This window comes from Hemitrygon akajei, chromosome 29 (assembly GCF_048418815.1).
Source record: "Hemitrygon akajei chromosome 29, sHemAka1.3, whole genome shotgun sequence".
Lineage (NCBI taxonomy): Eukaryota > Metazoa > Chordata > Chondrichthyes > Myliobatiformes > Dasyatidae > Hemitrygon > Hemitrygon akajei.
Genome location: NC_133152.1, coordinates 24,087,456 through 24,105,554, shown reverse-complemented (window position 1 = coordinate 24,105,554; position 18,099 = coordinate 24,087,456). Strand labels below are relative to the sequence as shown.

Sequence of the window (18,099 nt, the reverse complement as noted above, 5' to 3'; positions counted from 1 at the left end):
AATATCATTTTGTGTTGAGAGGGCGTACAGGAGCAAACTATACCAGCTGGTTGAGTGGTGTCGCAGCAACAACCTGGCACTCAATGTCAGTAAGGCCAAAGACCTGATTGTGGGCTTCAGAAAGGGTAAGACGAGGGAACATAAACCAATCCTCAGAGGGATCAGAGGTGGAAAGAGTGAGCAAGTTCAAGTTTGTCAGTGTTAATGTCTCTGGGGGCCTAACCAGGTCCCAACATATTGACGTAGCTATAAAGAAGCAAGACAGCAGCTGTATTTCGGTAGGAGTTTGAGAAGATTTGTATATCATCTAAGATACTTAAAATTTTCTACCGATGTACTGCGGAGAGCATTCTGACTGACTGCATCACCGCCTGGTATGAGAGGGGTGTGCTTTTACACAGAATCAAAGTAAGCTGCAGAGAGTTGTAAAATTAGTCAGCTCCATCATGGACTCTAGCCTCCGTAGTATCCAAGACATCTCCAAGGAGCAAGTGCCTCACAAAGGCGGCGTCGATTATTAACGACCCCCATCACCCAGGACATGCCCTCTTCTCATTGTTACCATCAGAAAGGTACAGAAGCCTGAATTTACACAGTCAGTGATATAGAAACATTCAGATTCTTCCTCCGATTTCTGAATGGTCACTGAACCCATGAACACTACCTCACTATATTTTTTATTTCTGTTTTTGCACTACTTATTTAATACACACGTGTATATATATATATGTGTGTGTGTGTGTGTGTGTGTGTGTGTGTGTGTGTGTGTGTGTGTGTGTGTGTATATATATATATACATATAGATAGATAGATAACAACACCTTATATACCAGCTGGGTAGCCTCCAACCTGATGGCATGAACATTGACTTCTCTAACTTCTGTTAATGCCCCTCCTCCCCTTCTTACCCCATCCCTGACATATTTAGTTGTTTGCCTGTTCTCTATCTCCCTCTGGGGCTCCCCCCCCCCCCCTTTCTTTCTCTTGAGGCCTCTCGTCCCATGATCCTTTCCCTTCTCCAGCTCTGTATCACTTTCGCCAATCACCTTTCCAGCTCTTAGCTTCATCCCACCCCCTCCGGTCTTCTATCATTTCGCATTTCCCCCTCCCCCCCACTACTTTCAAATCTCTTACTATCTTTCCTTTCGGTTAGTCCTGACGAAGGGTCTCGTCCCGAAACGTCGACAGCGCTTCTCCCTATAGATGCTGCCTGGCCTGCTGTGTCCCACCAGCATTTTGTGTGTGTTGTTGATACTTGATGTAATTCAGTTTATTTTTCTATATTTATCATTATTTCATTGTACTGCTGCTGCATAGTTAACAAATTTCATGACATATGCCAGTGATATTAAACCTGATTCTGTTTCTTGGAAGTTTATATGCTGTGTTGAAATTACCTTTGCAAACCTAAACATATTCTCCTGTTTCTATAGGTTAATGTAAGGGGGGATTTGAGTATTCCCTTTGCAATTTGATTTTTACTGAAGCATTTCGTGTGGGTGTGATTTTTAAATAAAAACACTTTGAAGGCTAATCGGAAACTTTTCCCCGCAGGTTGGTAAACGTTTGATGAGCAAGCCACAGGATGCACTGGAAGGAGTAGTGCTGAGTGTGAGTAACTGCATTTCTGCTCAATTTCCACCCCACCCGCACCCTGCATTCATCTTGGTGCCTGTAGACATTCTTTTCACATTCTCATTTCTGTTTGTAGCCAAGCTTAGAGGAACGTGTTAGAGATATTGCCATAGCAACCAGAAACACCAAGAGTAACAAGGGACTATACCGAAATATCCTCATGTATGGACCTCCGGGTACAGGGAAGACCCTTTTTGCTAAGGTAAATCATTCCCATCGATTCTGTGCATGTTGTGATGTCTAGGAGAACGTTTATCTGGGGTTATTTGGCTTCTACAAAGGAGCTACTGAATGTTTAATGTGTAGCTCTCAATCCAGCCCTTTAGCTGTAGATTTTGAGTCATCATCGACTCATAGAGACCTTATGGATCATGGAGTTGTCCCTACTGTTGTCGTGGCAAGATATGGAAGTAGATTGCCAGGCGTTCCGAGCGGATGCTGCTGCTCGGGTTGGGACCCGGCCGGATTCGAACTCGGGACCATCTGCCTTGTGCTGATGCCATCACACCACCGGCCAGCCCCAGATATAGATTACCGGTTGGGAAATAAAATTGCCTTGATTAAATTCCTCTCTTCCACGTCCCCTCCCCCATCCCTCTCGTACACCCTTCAGCTGAAGATCACGGCAAGCCTGCTAAAAGCAATGCTGGTTGCCAGGTGAGGTCAGTGAATCTGTCCTTGTGACTACCCTTGAAATTCAAATTAAATCTACTGTTTAATTTTGGGCTGTAAAAGTAAATACAGTGATGCCTTCAAAACACTATAGTTAATGTAATATTTTGTTTTACTGCTTTTTTTTCTCCTCTTCCATCTGTTAGTAATTATTGTTTGTATTCTTGGATTTGTATGTTACTGGCAAGGTTAGTGTTTATTCATATCCCTACCTTACTCTTGTGAATAACAAGAACAACTTGTTTCTAAATAGCACCTTTTAATGTATCAGAATGTCCTAAAATGCTGTACGGGTGGATTTTTTTTTAAAAAGAGAGATTTTAGGAAAAAATAAAAACACAAAACGCTGGCAGAACTCAGCAGGCCAGACAGCATCTATGGGAGGAGGTAGTGACGACGTTTCGGGCCGAAACCCTTCATCAGAAGTGAGGATTTTAGGAAAATAAGATCAAGATTTTACTCTGTGCCTTAAAGAAAAGAAGACGTTTTGGAAGCTGCCCGTAAATTCAGGGGTAATCAAGAGGCCAGAATTGGAAGAATACGGATATCTTGGAGGGGGAGGAGGATGTTGTTGTGGGGGGGGGGGGGAGTGGAATGTAAGAGGGAGTATTGCGAAAATGTAGATTATAAATGGGGTCAGGCCAACAAGTAATGGCAAGATTTGAAAAACTAAGGTGAGGATTTCAAAAATTGAGTCTTTAAGTCATTAGGCACAGGTTGAATAGGACTGGGGTATGTTAGGAGAAGCTGGAGGAGTTTTGAGTAACCTCAAATTTATGTGTTAGATTGAGTAGCGGCTTGGCAAATGTGTATTGTATAATTTAAAGGTGGTAATAAGAGCTGTTTACTTGGACTGTTATGGTGTTCCTACACTTAGACAGTAGGAAGTTCCAACATTTAGATACAGTGACATCAAAAGAATACCAATATGTTTCTAATACAGAATAGTGTGCTGTTTCAATGTGCGTGTGTCCTTTTCAAGTCAATAAGAAGTTGCAGATTCGATCGGCTTTGTCAAGGTATCCTTGAAGTGTTTCTGCAGGCATCCTACAACTGATACAGATAAATGTATCCCTGGTAAAACGAGTGAGTATTTGGGCTCATTTGTTGAACTGCTTAGTTCGAGGAGACATTGAGTTCTTGAACAGTGTTGGAATGGCACGCATGTAGTCGAGGGGGTATAGTGTATCATCGTCCTGATTTGAGTTTGATATATGGTGGAAAGGCTTTTGGGATCGGGTTGAGTCAGTGACCACTGTATATTGTTAGGCTGGCAGGAAGGTTGATGGTAACTTTCAGAACATTAATGTGCAAGATTTCGATTTAGTTTGAAATGGGCATTGCTTGGTACTTGTGTAACAGAGAAGTTCTTTGGCATTTACCAATATAGTTGGATGTTGTCCAAGACTTTGGGCGCCAATGTGAGCATGGCTACTCTTGTCTGAGGAGCTGCAAGTGGAAATGAACACTGCAAACATTAGCAAGTATCTTCAATTTTAACATTACATTAAAGTACGGCAGAATTGTGTTTATTTGTTGCCCCGAGGAACTTCACAATCGAATAATGATAATGTAATATTGATGAATGCTGAAGTTTGATGCACAGCCTGATTCAGTAAAGGGCAAAAGAACAATTAAAAGTTATTTAGGTGGTATTGACTGAAGGGATAGTATTGACCAATTACCATTGTTGACTTTGGTTTTTACCATTATGTCCTCACTACACCTGAGGCGGCATGGGAGCTGTGTAGCCTCAGTTGTAGGGAGAACTAGGCCTCAAGCCTCGGGCTTGCCTGCTGCTGGAGACCAGGTGAGAGACGTGGAAGCATTACGGCAAGGTTGAGCTCAGCTGGGGCCCTCCCCGTTTGTGCAGTGGAGTGGAATGACAGGCTGGATTGTGTGTGTCTGTATACTGACGGGAAACTGTACCATCAATTACTGGACATTGTCACTCAGTGTCTTTGACTGCATTTTTTTTTGGGAAAATATTCTTCTTTGCTCGATATTTTGAATTATGTTACTCACTATTTTTTGAATGTTTGCTTGCAATTTTGACTGTTTTGCACCTTGGCTCCTGAGGAAAGCTGTCTCGTTCAGCTGTATCTGTGTATGGTTGGATGATAATTAAACTTGATTTGATGTTGATTGATTAAATTTGCATATAGCTATAAATAGGTGATCACATTTTAACATGTCATCCAAATAGATGACAGTTACCACATTAAGATCTTAGTAACAGCTAGTCTGCTAAGACATGATTCACTCAAATGATAAAGTGTCATGAACTTGACCAACCTCCTGTGAGCGTACTCGTTGCCTCCTACTAGTTTTGCTCTCTCTTGGGTAAGTTGAAGGTTTGGTTGAGAAAAGGGATTCAGTTTCAAGAGTACTAAAGGAGATATGTACAGAGCAAAAGATCCACTGTTGGAAGAACTCAGTGGGTCAAGCAGCAACTGTGGAGGTAACAGGATAGGCACGAGCCTACATCAGGGTGTAGGGAGAAGATAGCTAGTATGTAGAAGTGAGAGCGGGGTGTGACGCAGGCTGTAGCAATGGGCGAGACTATTTGCAGATAGAGCACATGGGGAGGGCGTATGGAAAGTGTGCCAAAGGAGAGTGCAAGGTAGATAGGGATGTGGTTAATGGGCAGGTGGAAGCGGGTGAGGAAGGGTGATGAGTCTAGGTGATGGGAGGTGGTGTAGAAACGGTGAACAAAGAGGGGGAGACTCTGGGACAGGAGCATGGGTGGAAGGATACCTGAAGCTGGAAGTTTCAATATTCATGCCATCCAAAGCAGAAAATGAAGAGATTTTTGTTTGCTGTTTACACGGTAGCGAGTGAGAACAAACAGTGATGTCACCTGCCATAAAAGCCTATGTAGCAAGCTAGCCCACATCCTATCTTTTTTAAACCTAAATTAAAAGGTTGGTGATGAGTAAATGAATTTGGAAAAAAAGATGAGAATGGTGTCTGCTGCGGACAGAATACAATGCAATAAACATAATGAATTTACAGCCAGGCAGAATGTTTTCTAATCAGATCCCTGCAGCGGTTACAGAAGCAGTGAAATTATATTTTAATTTCTGCTGCTGTAGATTGTGTATTTTGATTGCTGTAGTGAGTCAGAAGTGTCCCTGTGGCATTTTGCATTCTCAGTACCTTGAGCTGGTAACTTTCTCGATGGTCCCTCTAATTTTGTTTTACAGCTGCGCAGACCAGCCATTGCTCTGTGCAGGAATTTTTTTACTGTCTGGCAACCCCATGGCACTTTAATAAATCGTCATATAAATGAAAATTCCAACTGCGTGGCAACGAAGGCCATGTGCATGGGTGCATTTCAGCTACTGTGCGGCCACGCACCATAGAGAGAGCTGTGAAGTTTCTGCTAATGTAAAGAGGACTTAAAAAGAACTGAACAACTTATTCTATAATAGCACAGTGACTGGTGCATTGTGTGTTGGGAAATGGTACAAAATGTTTAAAAAATCATTCTCAGTGTTTAAAGTTATTGAGCTGTGGATCTGTGATCAGATATGATGTGACAGTGGGAAGGATGAAGTCCAGGAATTTTTGGGTAAAGGTAGGATAGAAAAAAGACTTGGTGAGACTACTGTTATTTTTAAGGTGGTTTCACTGATACTGTTGTTGACCCTGTCTAAACGTGTTTGGTGCAATTATCAAGATACTGGCCACTACTGTGTCTTGACAAGCGATTTACATTTTTTTTGATTTAAGATGGTGGGATAATAATTTGGTATGTGATGAGATTGCCTGGTTGCATGAGACTCGATTGCAGAATGTGCGCACGCGGTGTGCACGCAGTGGGTGATTCGGTAGATGCTCCTGGGTACTTTCATATCAGCTTTGCACCGTGCCGAGTTGCCACATTTCCTTCCCAAGGGCAGACATTTAGTAGCATCGCCTGCAAAGTGAGCACCAACAGGAATATCTCATCTGCTAGGTTAATGACTGCGCCAGCTCCATTTGTGACAGTTTCACAGGATTCCACCACTGTAAATGGCCCAGCTGCTTAATCGCTTCAGTTGTGGGGACTTGCATCAACACTTGTAACTGCATCAAAGAAAATTAGCCTTAAATTACAGAGAGTCATGGGGCTATATTTAGAAAGCAGAATTCTTTTTATATAACACTGCAGTGATTCAGTTTGTACCAAAAGTGAATAAGTTGTACTGGGCTTTGAAGCAGAGCCAGAATACAAATGATATTTTACACAACATCATTGATTTACTCTTGATGTAACCAGATCTGTCCAAATCCTTGCCTCTGTGTACACATCTGAGCAGCTCCTTCCCGATGTTCGATCTTAAATCACTGTTATAATTGAAACTAGAAAGCTCCGTTCACGACAGTAGTGATGCCTCAGCACCTCCATTGGGAGGACAAAATGTAAAGCTTTTGGAGATTATAAAGGTGGTTTTGACTGCTAATGTGGATGTTAGAATTTATCATAGGAGTACGTCAGAGCCTCAGAATGAGGGATTTTTGGATGTTTGGATGCTAAGTGCCATGCAGACACTATAAATCGCATTGTCCGTGGGGTATGGATTTTCAGGCAGCTGCTTTGAGGTAAAGACAACATTGTGGTTTTGCATTTAAGGAAAGAAGTCAATTAAATCACATCAGAACAAGTGGTGTTCTACGCCTGTGAGGCGAATCCAGTTCTATGTTGCCTGCATAGTGAAAGGATTAAGCACATCTTATTGGGGCTGTAGTAGAAATGGAGCAGAAAGGATTCAGTGTCATGGACCATGTGAGATCCAGCAATATAATTAGGATCAAAAGGAATTTTGCTGAAGGGGAATGAGTAATTTTTCATTTAAAAAAAAAACATACCCTCGATAATCTTTGGGTAATACTAAGCCATATGCATAATGGCTCTACTTTAATGAGAATAGAATTGATTGCGCAGGGAATGGACACTGCAAGCAATACCGGGGACAGCAGAAGCTGTTTCACTGTGATGGTCCTCATTTGAATCTGACTGGAAATCTGTAATTGGGACGGGAAACTTGAGCTATCAAGTCTTTAAATTGTGGGTGGAAGGGGTGTTTTGTTTTAGTTGGGGGAAATTTAGAAAATTCAGGGTGATAGCGTCAAAGACAGATCGACTCGATGCAAAGGCACAAGTACCAAGGACACAATGAAATCATAAAACAACTGATAACTCTGACTCGTTACTCTTTATTCACAGCATGCTATGGGCAAAGTTATGGACTGATCTCCCAAAGAGACAGTCCGGACACTGCCCTCCCCCGAACACAATTCCACACAATTTATAACAGGAAATATTATAATTACACGAGTTAATACAGTTTTAGAATAGTTTCGATACAATTAGATGTAAAATCATCATTGGTTAGTTATAATTATTTTCTGCCAAAGCTAGCCTGGATACAACACTAGTTCCGCATGCTGACACCTCCCCTTACTCTCGAACGTTCTACCCCCTACACTATCTTACCCATATTTAGCTATGTCACACCTCAAGATGCTTTGTGTGACCAGAGAATTCCTTATTTGAACCTATATCTAACCTATTAGAGAACAATATCTGGTATGTCACTTGTTGCTGGGTAAGGTTCCTTTTTGGCTGTCCAGCAACATTACCAAGCATAAGGCACCTGTAGGGTAATTGATCATTAACTAATCATTGTCTTTTAATCTATACCTCTATTTACCTATCCCTTTACTCCCATCAGTAGGGCAATGAGTTGTGATCTTTGGTGTTTCAGGAATGGGGGGTGCCCAGAAACGCAGTGAAATAACTTGAATAAAACTGGAAAATGGCATGACAAAATGGTATAATGTGGGAGAGTGAAGTCATCCACTTTGGTAGAAAAAAGTAGGTGTGGTAATTTTATTTAATGGTGAGTGATTGAAAGGTGTGGGGTTCAGATGGTGAGTGATTGAAAGGTGTGGGGTTCAGATGGTGAGTGATTGAAAGGTGTGGGGTTCAGAGGCTCTCTGCACATGGATTACTCAGAGTTAATAGGCAGGTACTGCAACCATTTGAGAGAATGTTAGCTGATATTATTGAAACTGTATCTACTACTAAGCTAGCCATTTGGGGATGTGAGAATCTTAGTAATAACTTTTTCATTTGTGATTTGAAAGATCATCATTAAAAGATGTAGAGAACAAATCGGATGCAAGGAGAAATGCAGAATCTTCTGCAGGTGCTGGAAATCCAGAGTAACACGAAGTGCTGGAGGAACTCAGGGCAGGCAGCGTGACTGTGTGGCTGGGCATGGCTCAAATACCACCTATAAATTTGCTGATGATACAACAACCATTGTTGGTAGAATCTCAGATGGAGACGAGGGTGTACAGAAGCAAGATATACCAAGATATGTCAGTAAGATGAAAGAGCTATTTGTGGACTTCAGGAAGGGTAAGACGAAGGAACACATACCAATCCTCAGAGAGATCAGGAGTGGAGTGAGTGAGCAGCAGTTCCTGGGTGTCAAGATCTCTGAGGACCTAACCTGGTCCCAACGTAATGATGCAGCTATAAAGGAGGCAAGACAACGACTATATTAGGAGTTTGAAGAGATTTGGCATGTCAACAAAAACACTCAAAAACTTTTATAGATGTACTGTGGAGAGCATTCTGACAGGCTGCATCACTGTCTAGCATGGGAAGGCTACTGCACAGAACTGAAAGAAGCTGCAGAGTGTTGTAAATTTAGTCAGCTCCATCTTGGATACTAGCCTACAAAGTACCCAGGACATTTTCAGGGAGCGGTGTCTGAGAAAGGCAGTGTCCATTATTAAGGACCCCCAGCACCCAGGGCATGTCCTTTTCTCACTGTTACCTGTATTAGGTAGGAGGTTCAGAAGCCTGAAGGCACACACTAAACAATTTAGGTACATCTTCTTCCCCTCTGCCATCCAATTCCTAAATGGACATTGAACCCGTGAATATTATTTATGTTTTTGCATGATTTTTTAACCTATTCAATATACATGTACTGTAATTGATTTACTTATTTATTTTTCTTCTATATTATGTATTGCATTGAACTGCTGCTGCGAAGTTAACAAATTGCACGGCACATGCTGGTGATAATAAACCTGATTCTGATTCTGATTCTATATGGAAAGAGATAGAGTCAATGTTTTGGGCTGAGACCCTTCGTCGGGACTGTTGTTATTTCTCCTGGGGTCTTCAGAATGTGCAGCCTCAAAAGAAATGGTTGGCTATTGAGGAAAGAGGGGAGAAGAAATTTTAACCTGGAAGAATGTTCTAACTGAAAAAGTGGGCTATGTAGGCTAAATTCTTGAATATATTCAGGAGAGATGATAGATTTTGTATGTTAGGGGAATTGCAGAATATGGGATTAGTACAGTGTGGTTTTGAAGTAAAAATCAGACTTAATCTTATGGAATGGAAGAGCATATATGGACAAATATATTCCTACATTTTTTCTGTGTTCTTAAGATTTTCTGCAGTGTACAGAGATTAAGATATCTGCATTCACTGGTATTAAAGGACGTTTTTTTTCCAATGCAGTTGTATCTGAGCATGTTAAATACATTTATATATAAAAGAACTGATAAGCCATGCATTTTTGCCACTTATTGTAACTATGGGAGATGTTATAAAGTTGGAGTTGCTGATGAAGTCAATATTAATGTGAAATATGCATACCAAGGCAAGTTACTAAAAGCAGCAATTGATCATTAAAATACATGTACTCGATCGCAAAAGCAGGGAGTGTGCAATGATAACATGCTAGTCATGTGCAAAGACAAATAAAATATGTAGGCAAGTACTTCATGAGGAAAGGTGTGTGATACTCAGTAAGATGATGACTGGTAGTAAACACAGTTATTAATCTATGGCTGTTATTAAAATAGTTAGAGGGTTCAGGGATAAGAGGATCTCAATAATAGCTTTTCTTTTTAGGTCATTAAAAGATGCCTGAGAACAAATTTGAACGATCTTTGGGTGGCCAGAGTACTTAGATTATTTTGCCTCTGTCTTCACTCAGCGTTCTGCAGCAGTCCAGCAGCGCCTGTCACTCCAATGGAGGTGCTTTTTCATATCATTCAATGTTGAGATAGGATCCCTCTGCCCTCAGGTAGCTGTAACTGCACTACTTCAATGAAATCAGTATATTTCCTCTCTATACTTCATTTCAGTATCACTCTCAAAATCTGCTTCCACGTACTTGCACTTTCGTTATGAGCATAATTGACATTTTTATTATAACATTACATTTATTACTTCTTGAAGCACTTCATTAACTGAAATGGGGGTATCCTTTAGGTTAAGGAAAATCCTTTAAATTAACAAAAGCCTTTCTCTGCAAAAAATTTTTGTATTTGTAATGTGGCTAAGAAAAGACCCGTGCCTTTCTGCAGGGACGGGCAACAGGAAAGATGCTTGGAAAGGACCCAGCTTACCTTTGTGATATTTCCTTTCCTTAACAGAAACTAGCTGTACATTCTGGCATGGATTATGCTATCATGACGGGTGGTGATGTGGCCCCCATGGGACGAGAAGGTGTCACGGCCATGCACAAAGTCTTTGACTGGGCAGCTACCAGCCGGAGAGGGTGAGTTTGTGCCAGTTTGGCGGGTAGGGAAGAGGGGTTGTGAAGGTCACTTTTCCACAATCATATTCTATCTTAATTTTGCCATGTCTTAATTGTAACTTGGTTAAAAATAAATTAATTTTGTATGAATGATTGTTGAGGCAGTAATTCTGACTGATATTTTGGGTCAGTGGTCCCCAGCCTCCGGGCCACGGACCGATACCGGGCCGCGAATCATGCACGGGTCCAGCGGTAGCCGGAACACACCCAGCACATCTTTAAGAAAAAAGCTGAAATAAACAAGCTAATTAATCAGCTGCCGCCCGGCACGTAAATGTCGGCCCATATCGGAGGTGATTGCTGATTTCACTTGCTCTGCAGTATCGGTCCACGGCCCGGAGGTTGGAGACCACTGTTTTAGGTTAATCCCTACTTTGTAGGCCTCATACTTGACAGTGATATTACAGTACCCAATGTTTTTCATGTGAATTTTGCTGTACTTGTTTGAAAGATGAATATTACTGCCAATTGAATTAAACACCAAAAACCTAAGCAGCGTTGCTCCTGTGTTGAGACTTAATTTCCTGTGTTCCAGTTTAACTTTAAAACAGTAGCCTTGTACTTTTAAAAATGTGAAACAGCCTGTATCCATTATATGTAGGCATCAATCAGGGCAGACGTTCATTTCAATTCCAGTCCTAAATTTATTCCATATGCATCCATCTACTTAGAAAGCCGACTGCAAGTTGCTCATTTTCTGGAAATGTTTTAATCTTGTTCTTGACTTCCGTGGCACCTGTATGTAAGAGGGATGGGTTGCTTTAGTGCAGTGAAATATTGAATTCCAAATCTAAAGTCAGTGGAATGACAATGAATTTTGCCTGTACACAGGCTTCTGCTGTTTGTGGATGAGGCAGATGCGTTCCTTCGAAAGAGAGCAACGGTAAGTGCATTGCCCGCGCACACACTCGTGTCTTTTTGTTTTTGAAAGAGACTAATTAGTATGAGGAATTGCGGAGAGGTGCCTTTCAATGGTAACTTTTTAATGTTTAATTTCTGAGCCTGTTCAGTAGTAAATGCACAGTGCTGGGAAACTCTGCAGGTCAAGCAGCGTCAATGGAGAGGAATAATGGGTCGAAGTTTCAGGCCAAGGCCCTTGATCAGGACGGCAAAGGAAGGGCGAAGAAGCCAGAATAAGAAGGGGAGGGGAAGGAGTACAAGTTGGAAGGTGATGGGTGGGGAAGGGGGGATTCGTGAGAAGCTGGGTGGCGATAGTTGAAAGAAGTGAAGGGCTAAAGGAGGAATTTGATTGGAGAGGAGAGCGGACCATGGGGTACTAGGTGGAGATGATAGGCAGATGAGGAGAAGAGAATGGGGCTGGCAGAATAGGAAATGGGGTAAGAGAGAAGTGGGAGGAGGGATAAATTACTGGAAGTTTCTCTTTCTCCTCTCCCCCCGCCCCCACATCATCTTATTCTGCTTCCTCCCTCTTCCTTTCCAGTCCCGATAAATGGTCTCGGCTCAGAATGTTGACACTTTATTCCTCTCCATAGATGCTGTGTTCCTCCAGCATCTTGTGTACGTCACTCAGGATTTGCAGCATCTGCTGAATCTCGTGTTTGTAAACCTGTTCTGCTCGGGTTTTGGACTCCATAGGGAGCCTTGGTTCGTTTGACGTGAGGGTAGGCCTGCACTGGTCATGCAGAAAGTTGGGCACTGGCTGAGTTAACTCTCCTTTCAGTGACCAGCCTCATCCCAAGTATGAAAGTGAGCTTGGGCAGTTGGTGTGGCAGTCAACGTGCAGCTCCGAAAGGGTTCTGGCGAGGAGGAATTCGGCAGCAGGGTCCATTGGTTAGGAAGGAAAATTGGAAAACGAGAGAAAAATTGATGTTCCAGTACATCGGAGTCTCCCATGCACCACCCCAATATCATAACAGGAGTCTGAAGACTCACACCACCAAGTTCCAGAGCAGCTCCTTCCCTTGAGTTGACTGTTATTGTTTTGGTTTCTCTTTGTTGTCATGCCAAACACTTTATTGCGCATCTGCTATTGATCTATAAGATTTTTACCAAATAAGGTATTTTTCCCCCGTTTATAATGGGTGGTTTCTTTCCATTTAGATGGCAGTCAGCCAGATCCAATCTAAAAGCCTTAGAAGCTCTCTTGCATTTTAAACTCTGCACTGAGCACTCTTAAGCTTTGGGTGCAGATTCATAAATGTTTGTGCATCATTTTGTTGAGGAGTTTGGGAGGGTGTTTCTGTTCCTAAATCTTGTGTGTGTTTTTTTTTTAAAAGGAAAAAATCAGTGAAGATCTGAGAGCAACTTTAAATGCATTCCTGTACCGAACTGGGGAGCAAAGTAACAAGTAGGTATTGATCTTAATATCCAGAGATGCTGAGAATACAGTAGGTAAATCAACATCTGAAAGAAAGAAAAGGACTCTTTAGAAAGCCTCTGCTTAACCCCTTTTTAATTACTTATGCAGTAGGTTGTAGGGTGCAGTGTCCAGTATCGAGGATTCAATTGTGAATTTCTGATAAACCTCATGAGATTATTTGGAAGGAGGGAAACATAAGTGCTGCCAGTACAGTGGGGTTCACAAGATTAAGTCTGAGGTAATTTTCCTCACTCACGAATACCAAGGCAACATTGCAAAGACCCCTGAGGTTTAATTAAGGAAACATCTATAATTCAGTAAACACAGGGGTAACAGGGTTTAAAAGAAAACACAGCATCTTCAGGTGCACTCCCTACACCATAGAGGCAAGTACTAATTGGAATTGAACAGTATAGAATCTGGCCCTTCAGTACACGCATCCAAGCCAACTTTCACTCATCTGTACTAATCCCTATCACTAATATCCTGTCAGTGCTATACCCCTACTATGTCTTCCCTATTATTTCTTAAACTTTAAATATAGAGAATTGTAGCAGTTCTGTTTTTGAATTGGATGTGACTTGTAAAGTGTACAGGTCACTGCCATTTGTACTTGCACCTGAGAATGTTTAACCCCTTCATAAACTCTAGTGGTAGTTAAGAGTAAAACACTCTTTTATTGGTCATGAGTTGCTGTACGTCAGCAAGCAATGATGCAAATTGTTTGTACAAAAGGTTTTGCAAAAGGTTGTACAAATTAGTTTGGTTTTTAAGTCAGCTCGATATTGACGTAAGCATTAGTTTTACCATTATCGGTATTTTTTTTCTTCCAAAGTACACTCTGATTCTTAAATTATAGGTGGCTATATAATTATAGAGGCTAGAGACACTTTTGGAGCTTGGGGCTATCAAAGATACCAGATATATTATAAGAAATAACTTGATACTATGAGTTGAGTTTCACTCATCACTTTTAAGGAACTTTAAAAATACCTGAATTGAAAGTACAGTCGGCCCTCCTTATCCGTGAATTCAACCAGCCACGAATCGCGAAAACCCTTCCAGCACTTGCTGTTCGAGCATGTAAAGACTTTTCTTTCCTTGTCATTATTCCCTAAACAATGCAGTATAACAACTATTTTACATAGCATTTACATTGTATTAGGTATTATAAGTAATCTAGAGATGATTTAAAGTATACGGGAGGATGTGCGTGGGTTATCATGGATCGGGATCGAAAAAAATTGGAAGTAAGTCGGAACAGGTACATCTGGTATTATTTAGCGTCAGTTTGTCAAATGTTTGTCTTCGTATATAGTATATATTTTACCTTTCTATGCATATAAAGCACTTCAGAACGTATGTTTCAGCGCCAGGCTCGGGAATGGAAGTTCCCAAGTTCAATCTAGTGACAGACCACTTCCGAGTGCACTCTTCACCGTGCCGGGTTGATGTGGAGGATCAAAAACCCAAAACCCCAAAACCCAATAATTAAACCACTGTGTTGCTTAGTAATAATTGTAGCTTTCATCGGGGCAGAGCCTTTCTCACTTTATCCTTTAAAACTGTTCCGATCGTTGACCGACGTAGCCTAACGCTTTTCCAATGACCGATGGCGTTTCACCTCTTTCCGATTGCTTTATTATTTCCACTTTATTTTCAATCGTTATCGTGATTATTTTCGTGAGCAGAAACACTGCGGATTCAGATCTCTGCCGCTGGGTCCTAATGTCCCGCACTAAGACCGGTTAAATAAGGTCTGGGGTTCCGCTGGGTCCTAAGATCCACTGCATTGAGACACGTTGAATAAGGGACTTGAGCATCCGCGAATTTTGGTATCCACGAGGGGTCCCGGAACCAAACCCTTGGGGATAAGGAGGGCCGACTGTAGTTTGAAATATGCAGTAATGATTTTGGTTTGTAAGGGTCTGCTGGAATGTTTCTATATCAGTGAGGAATTCAGTTGTCTCTGAATGTGACCAGCATGTTTTTTTCTCTCTCCTGATACCTTGAGGCTTGAGACAATGTGTAATAATCTGATGAGACACTTTGAAGAGCTTCTCAATGTCTTTATTTACTTGATGTGAATGTGGGTGCAGCTCTCCTCCCTAAAATACCAAAATGTCCCTTTTTAAGATATGATTACTTGGGTAGTAGAGGTAATTCTGTGTTAAGATTTATCCCTAATCACAAAGTGAATCAACTAAACCCTTTGTCTTAATCTATGATCAAGAGAAATTACTGCAGGCTTGGGCAGAGCATTGCTCCTTTATCCTAAAGGCACAGCATTAATGTTTATTTTTAATATACACTTAATACAATCAAACCAGGCAAGGCAATATTTTAGGCCTGTGAGAGTCCACTTGTAACTTGTTGTCCATCTAGTGCAGTGCAGTCCTTGTTAAACTTTTGCTCTTTAAACATCTCATGTGGCATCCTATATCTGCCATTCACAGTGAATATAATTGCACTACAGAGGTGAATAAATCAGTTTCCTGACCAAGTGGTTCTATGCTTATTGTATAAAGTCTTGAATGCTAATGTATTTATCAGATAGAAGCCTTATCAGCTGTTCTCAGCTAACCTCTGTCATGCCTCCTGCTTACTGATTGACACGCAAGCCCGCTTTTAAAAATAGCTGAAGGCTAAATCACTGTCTAAAGTAAGAAGCCATTTACAGTTCAACATAAAGCAGCTGAGCCATATAAGTGGCAGTCGTGGTTTCAGAATGCATCTTGATTGATTTGTGTAAATTTGATGCAGCCCTATGGCTTTACTCAAGGTGAGTTGTGATTGTGATGGAATTTTTGAGAGCATGAAATAAAGAAATTATGGTGCTTTGTTTTCATTGACCCTTATCCCCAGCATGATGCTCCAGGTGTGCACATTTAATGATTGTAACTCTATTTTGATGTACAGTGGATTCTGGTTAATAGGACCGTTAGTTAATTGGGACTGCTGCTTATTTGGGACAAATCTTTTTTTTTTAAACAAAATTGAGAAAGTAGCCAGGATTCCCTTTATTTATTTCGGACACTATGCTGCTTAAATGGGGCAGGCGGCTTTTGCCAAACAGTTTCTGACTGACATCAGTTGTGTGCACAACACCGATCAGCTTTTAAATAGCGTCAGTCGCTTGTTGTTAAGTGCCATCATGTCATCGTCTACTCGTGGCGACCCTAGAGTAGTTTTCCGTAGGGTTTTCGTGGCAAGATAGGGATTTAGATCGCCGGGCCAATCTTCTGCGTAAATACTGCTGCTGCCCAGGTTGAGACGAGCCGGATTTGAACTCGGGGCCCGTTCACTTCGAAGTCCAGTATTGATGTCACTACGCCATCGGCCAGCTTCTATCTGTGTTCAAACCGCAGTGATTTTTGTCACTGATAGTTGGCGAGAAATAAACAGCAAGACAATTTGGAAGTGTTTTGTTCACTGTGGCTTCAAGCAATCAGCCTTGGAAATGCCAGAAGCAGCGTGAAATTACTTCACTGCTTCAAGCTGGGAACCACAAAGGTATTGACAATCATCTGCAGCAACGCACGCGCACACCCAATGCTGGAGAAACTCGGCAGGCCAAGCAGCATCTGTGGAAAAGACTAAATGACGTTTCGGGCCGAGACCCTTCACCAGGACAATGATCTTGAATGTTGTAATGAAAATGAAGATTTGCAGGGTGCAATCGTTTAAAGCGTTGTACGAAGGCAGTCCATTATCTGCATGAGGTTTCTGCTCTGATTTTGATATTTACAGTCAATAAAAGAACATGGCACATGGATACCTCTGTCGATAACTATTGGGAACTAATACACAGTTCTATAGTACTGTAGAGGCATTGATAGTATTCTAGTTTGTTTGGTTTTTCATTTAAATACATAAATTGTTACCCAGTTAAACAATAGTTTGTGGGTTTTTTTTTAATTACCTTTCAGCTATTTCCTTGAAACCTCATTTGGTGGGGAATGCTGCTTAATTGGGCCAAGAAGTACTGGTCCCGATGTGTCCCAATTCTGCAGAATCCACTGTATTTGAGGTGTAGTTCTATATTTCCATATATTTGTACTGACATATGGCAAAGTGATGGTGATGCTACTTGTCTCTGAGGTATTATTGAGCCCAGTGGCAGGGGTAAGGTGCGGGCTCAATCTGTCGTGTTTTTTCCCCTCTTCCTTCTGTCTTTCTGCTGGTGCTTTTGCGAAAGCATCAGTTCATTAATTCTGCTGGTGCAAATTGTCCTCTATAGCATTCAAGTGCAGATGTAAATTATGTCACTCTATTGTAGTGCAGATTGCAGCAGGTACAGTTACTACTGATTTCTAAACTCTGCTGAGCAGGTGTCCGCATTGGAGGAGAGAAGAATTTTCCCTGGTCGTATGAGCAGAGCAGAGATGAGGTAGATATCACTGCTCAGGATGAGATAAAGATCAGCTTTATTTGTCACATGTATATCGCATTCTCATACACATGAGAAATTCTGCAGATGCTGGAAATCCAGAGCAGCACCCAGAAAATGCTGGAGGAACTTGGCAGGTCAGGCGGCGTCTGTAGAAATGAATGAACAGTCAATGTTTCAGGCCGAGACCCTTCTTCAGGGCTGGAAAGGAAGAGGAAGGATTCCAGAATAAAAAAGTGGGGGAGGGAATGGGGCTGGAAGATGATAGATGAAATCAGGTGGGTGGGTGGGAAGGCTAGAGGACTGGAGAGAAAGGAATCTGATCGGAGAGGAGAGTGGACCATAGGAGAAAGGGAAGGAGGAGAGGACTAAGGGGAGGTATTAGGCAGGTGAGACGAGATAAGAGGCCAGAGTAGAGAAGAGAGAGGATGGGGGAAAAATGAAATGCGTTTTTTACATAA

At 41.6% G+C, this 18,099-nt stretch overlaps 1 protein-coding gene across 1 annotated transcript in view; it reads left to right on the top strand.

Annotated features, from left to right (window-relative positions):
* atad3 (ATPase family AAA domain containing 3) overlaps window positions 1-18,099 on the top strand; it is a 71,499-nt gene that overhangs the window by 32,108 nt on the left and 21,292 nt on the right. The window contains exons 9-13 of the mRNA XM_073031905.1: window positions 1,555-1,611; window positions 1,712-1,837; window positions 10,765-10,889; window positions 11,760-11,811; window positions 13,166-13,236. Of these exons, the coding sequence (XP_072888006.1) occupies window positions 1,555-1,611; window positions 1,712-1,837; window positions 10,765-10,889; window positions 11,760-11,811; window positions 13,166-13,236 (431 nt within the window). The remainder of the gene's footprint in view (window positions 1-1,554; window positions 1,612-1,711; window positions 1,838-10,764; window positions 10,890-11,759; window positions 11,812-13,165; window positions 13,237-18,099) is intronic.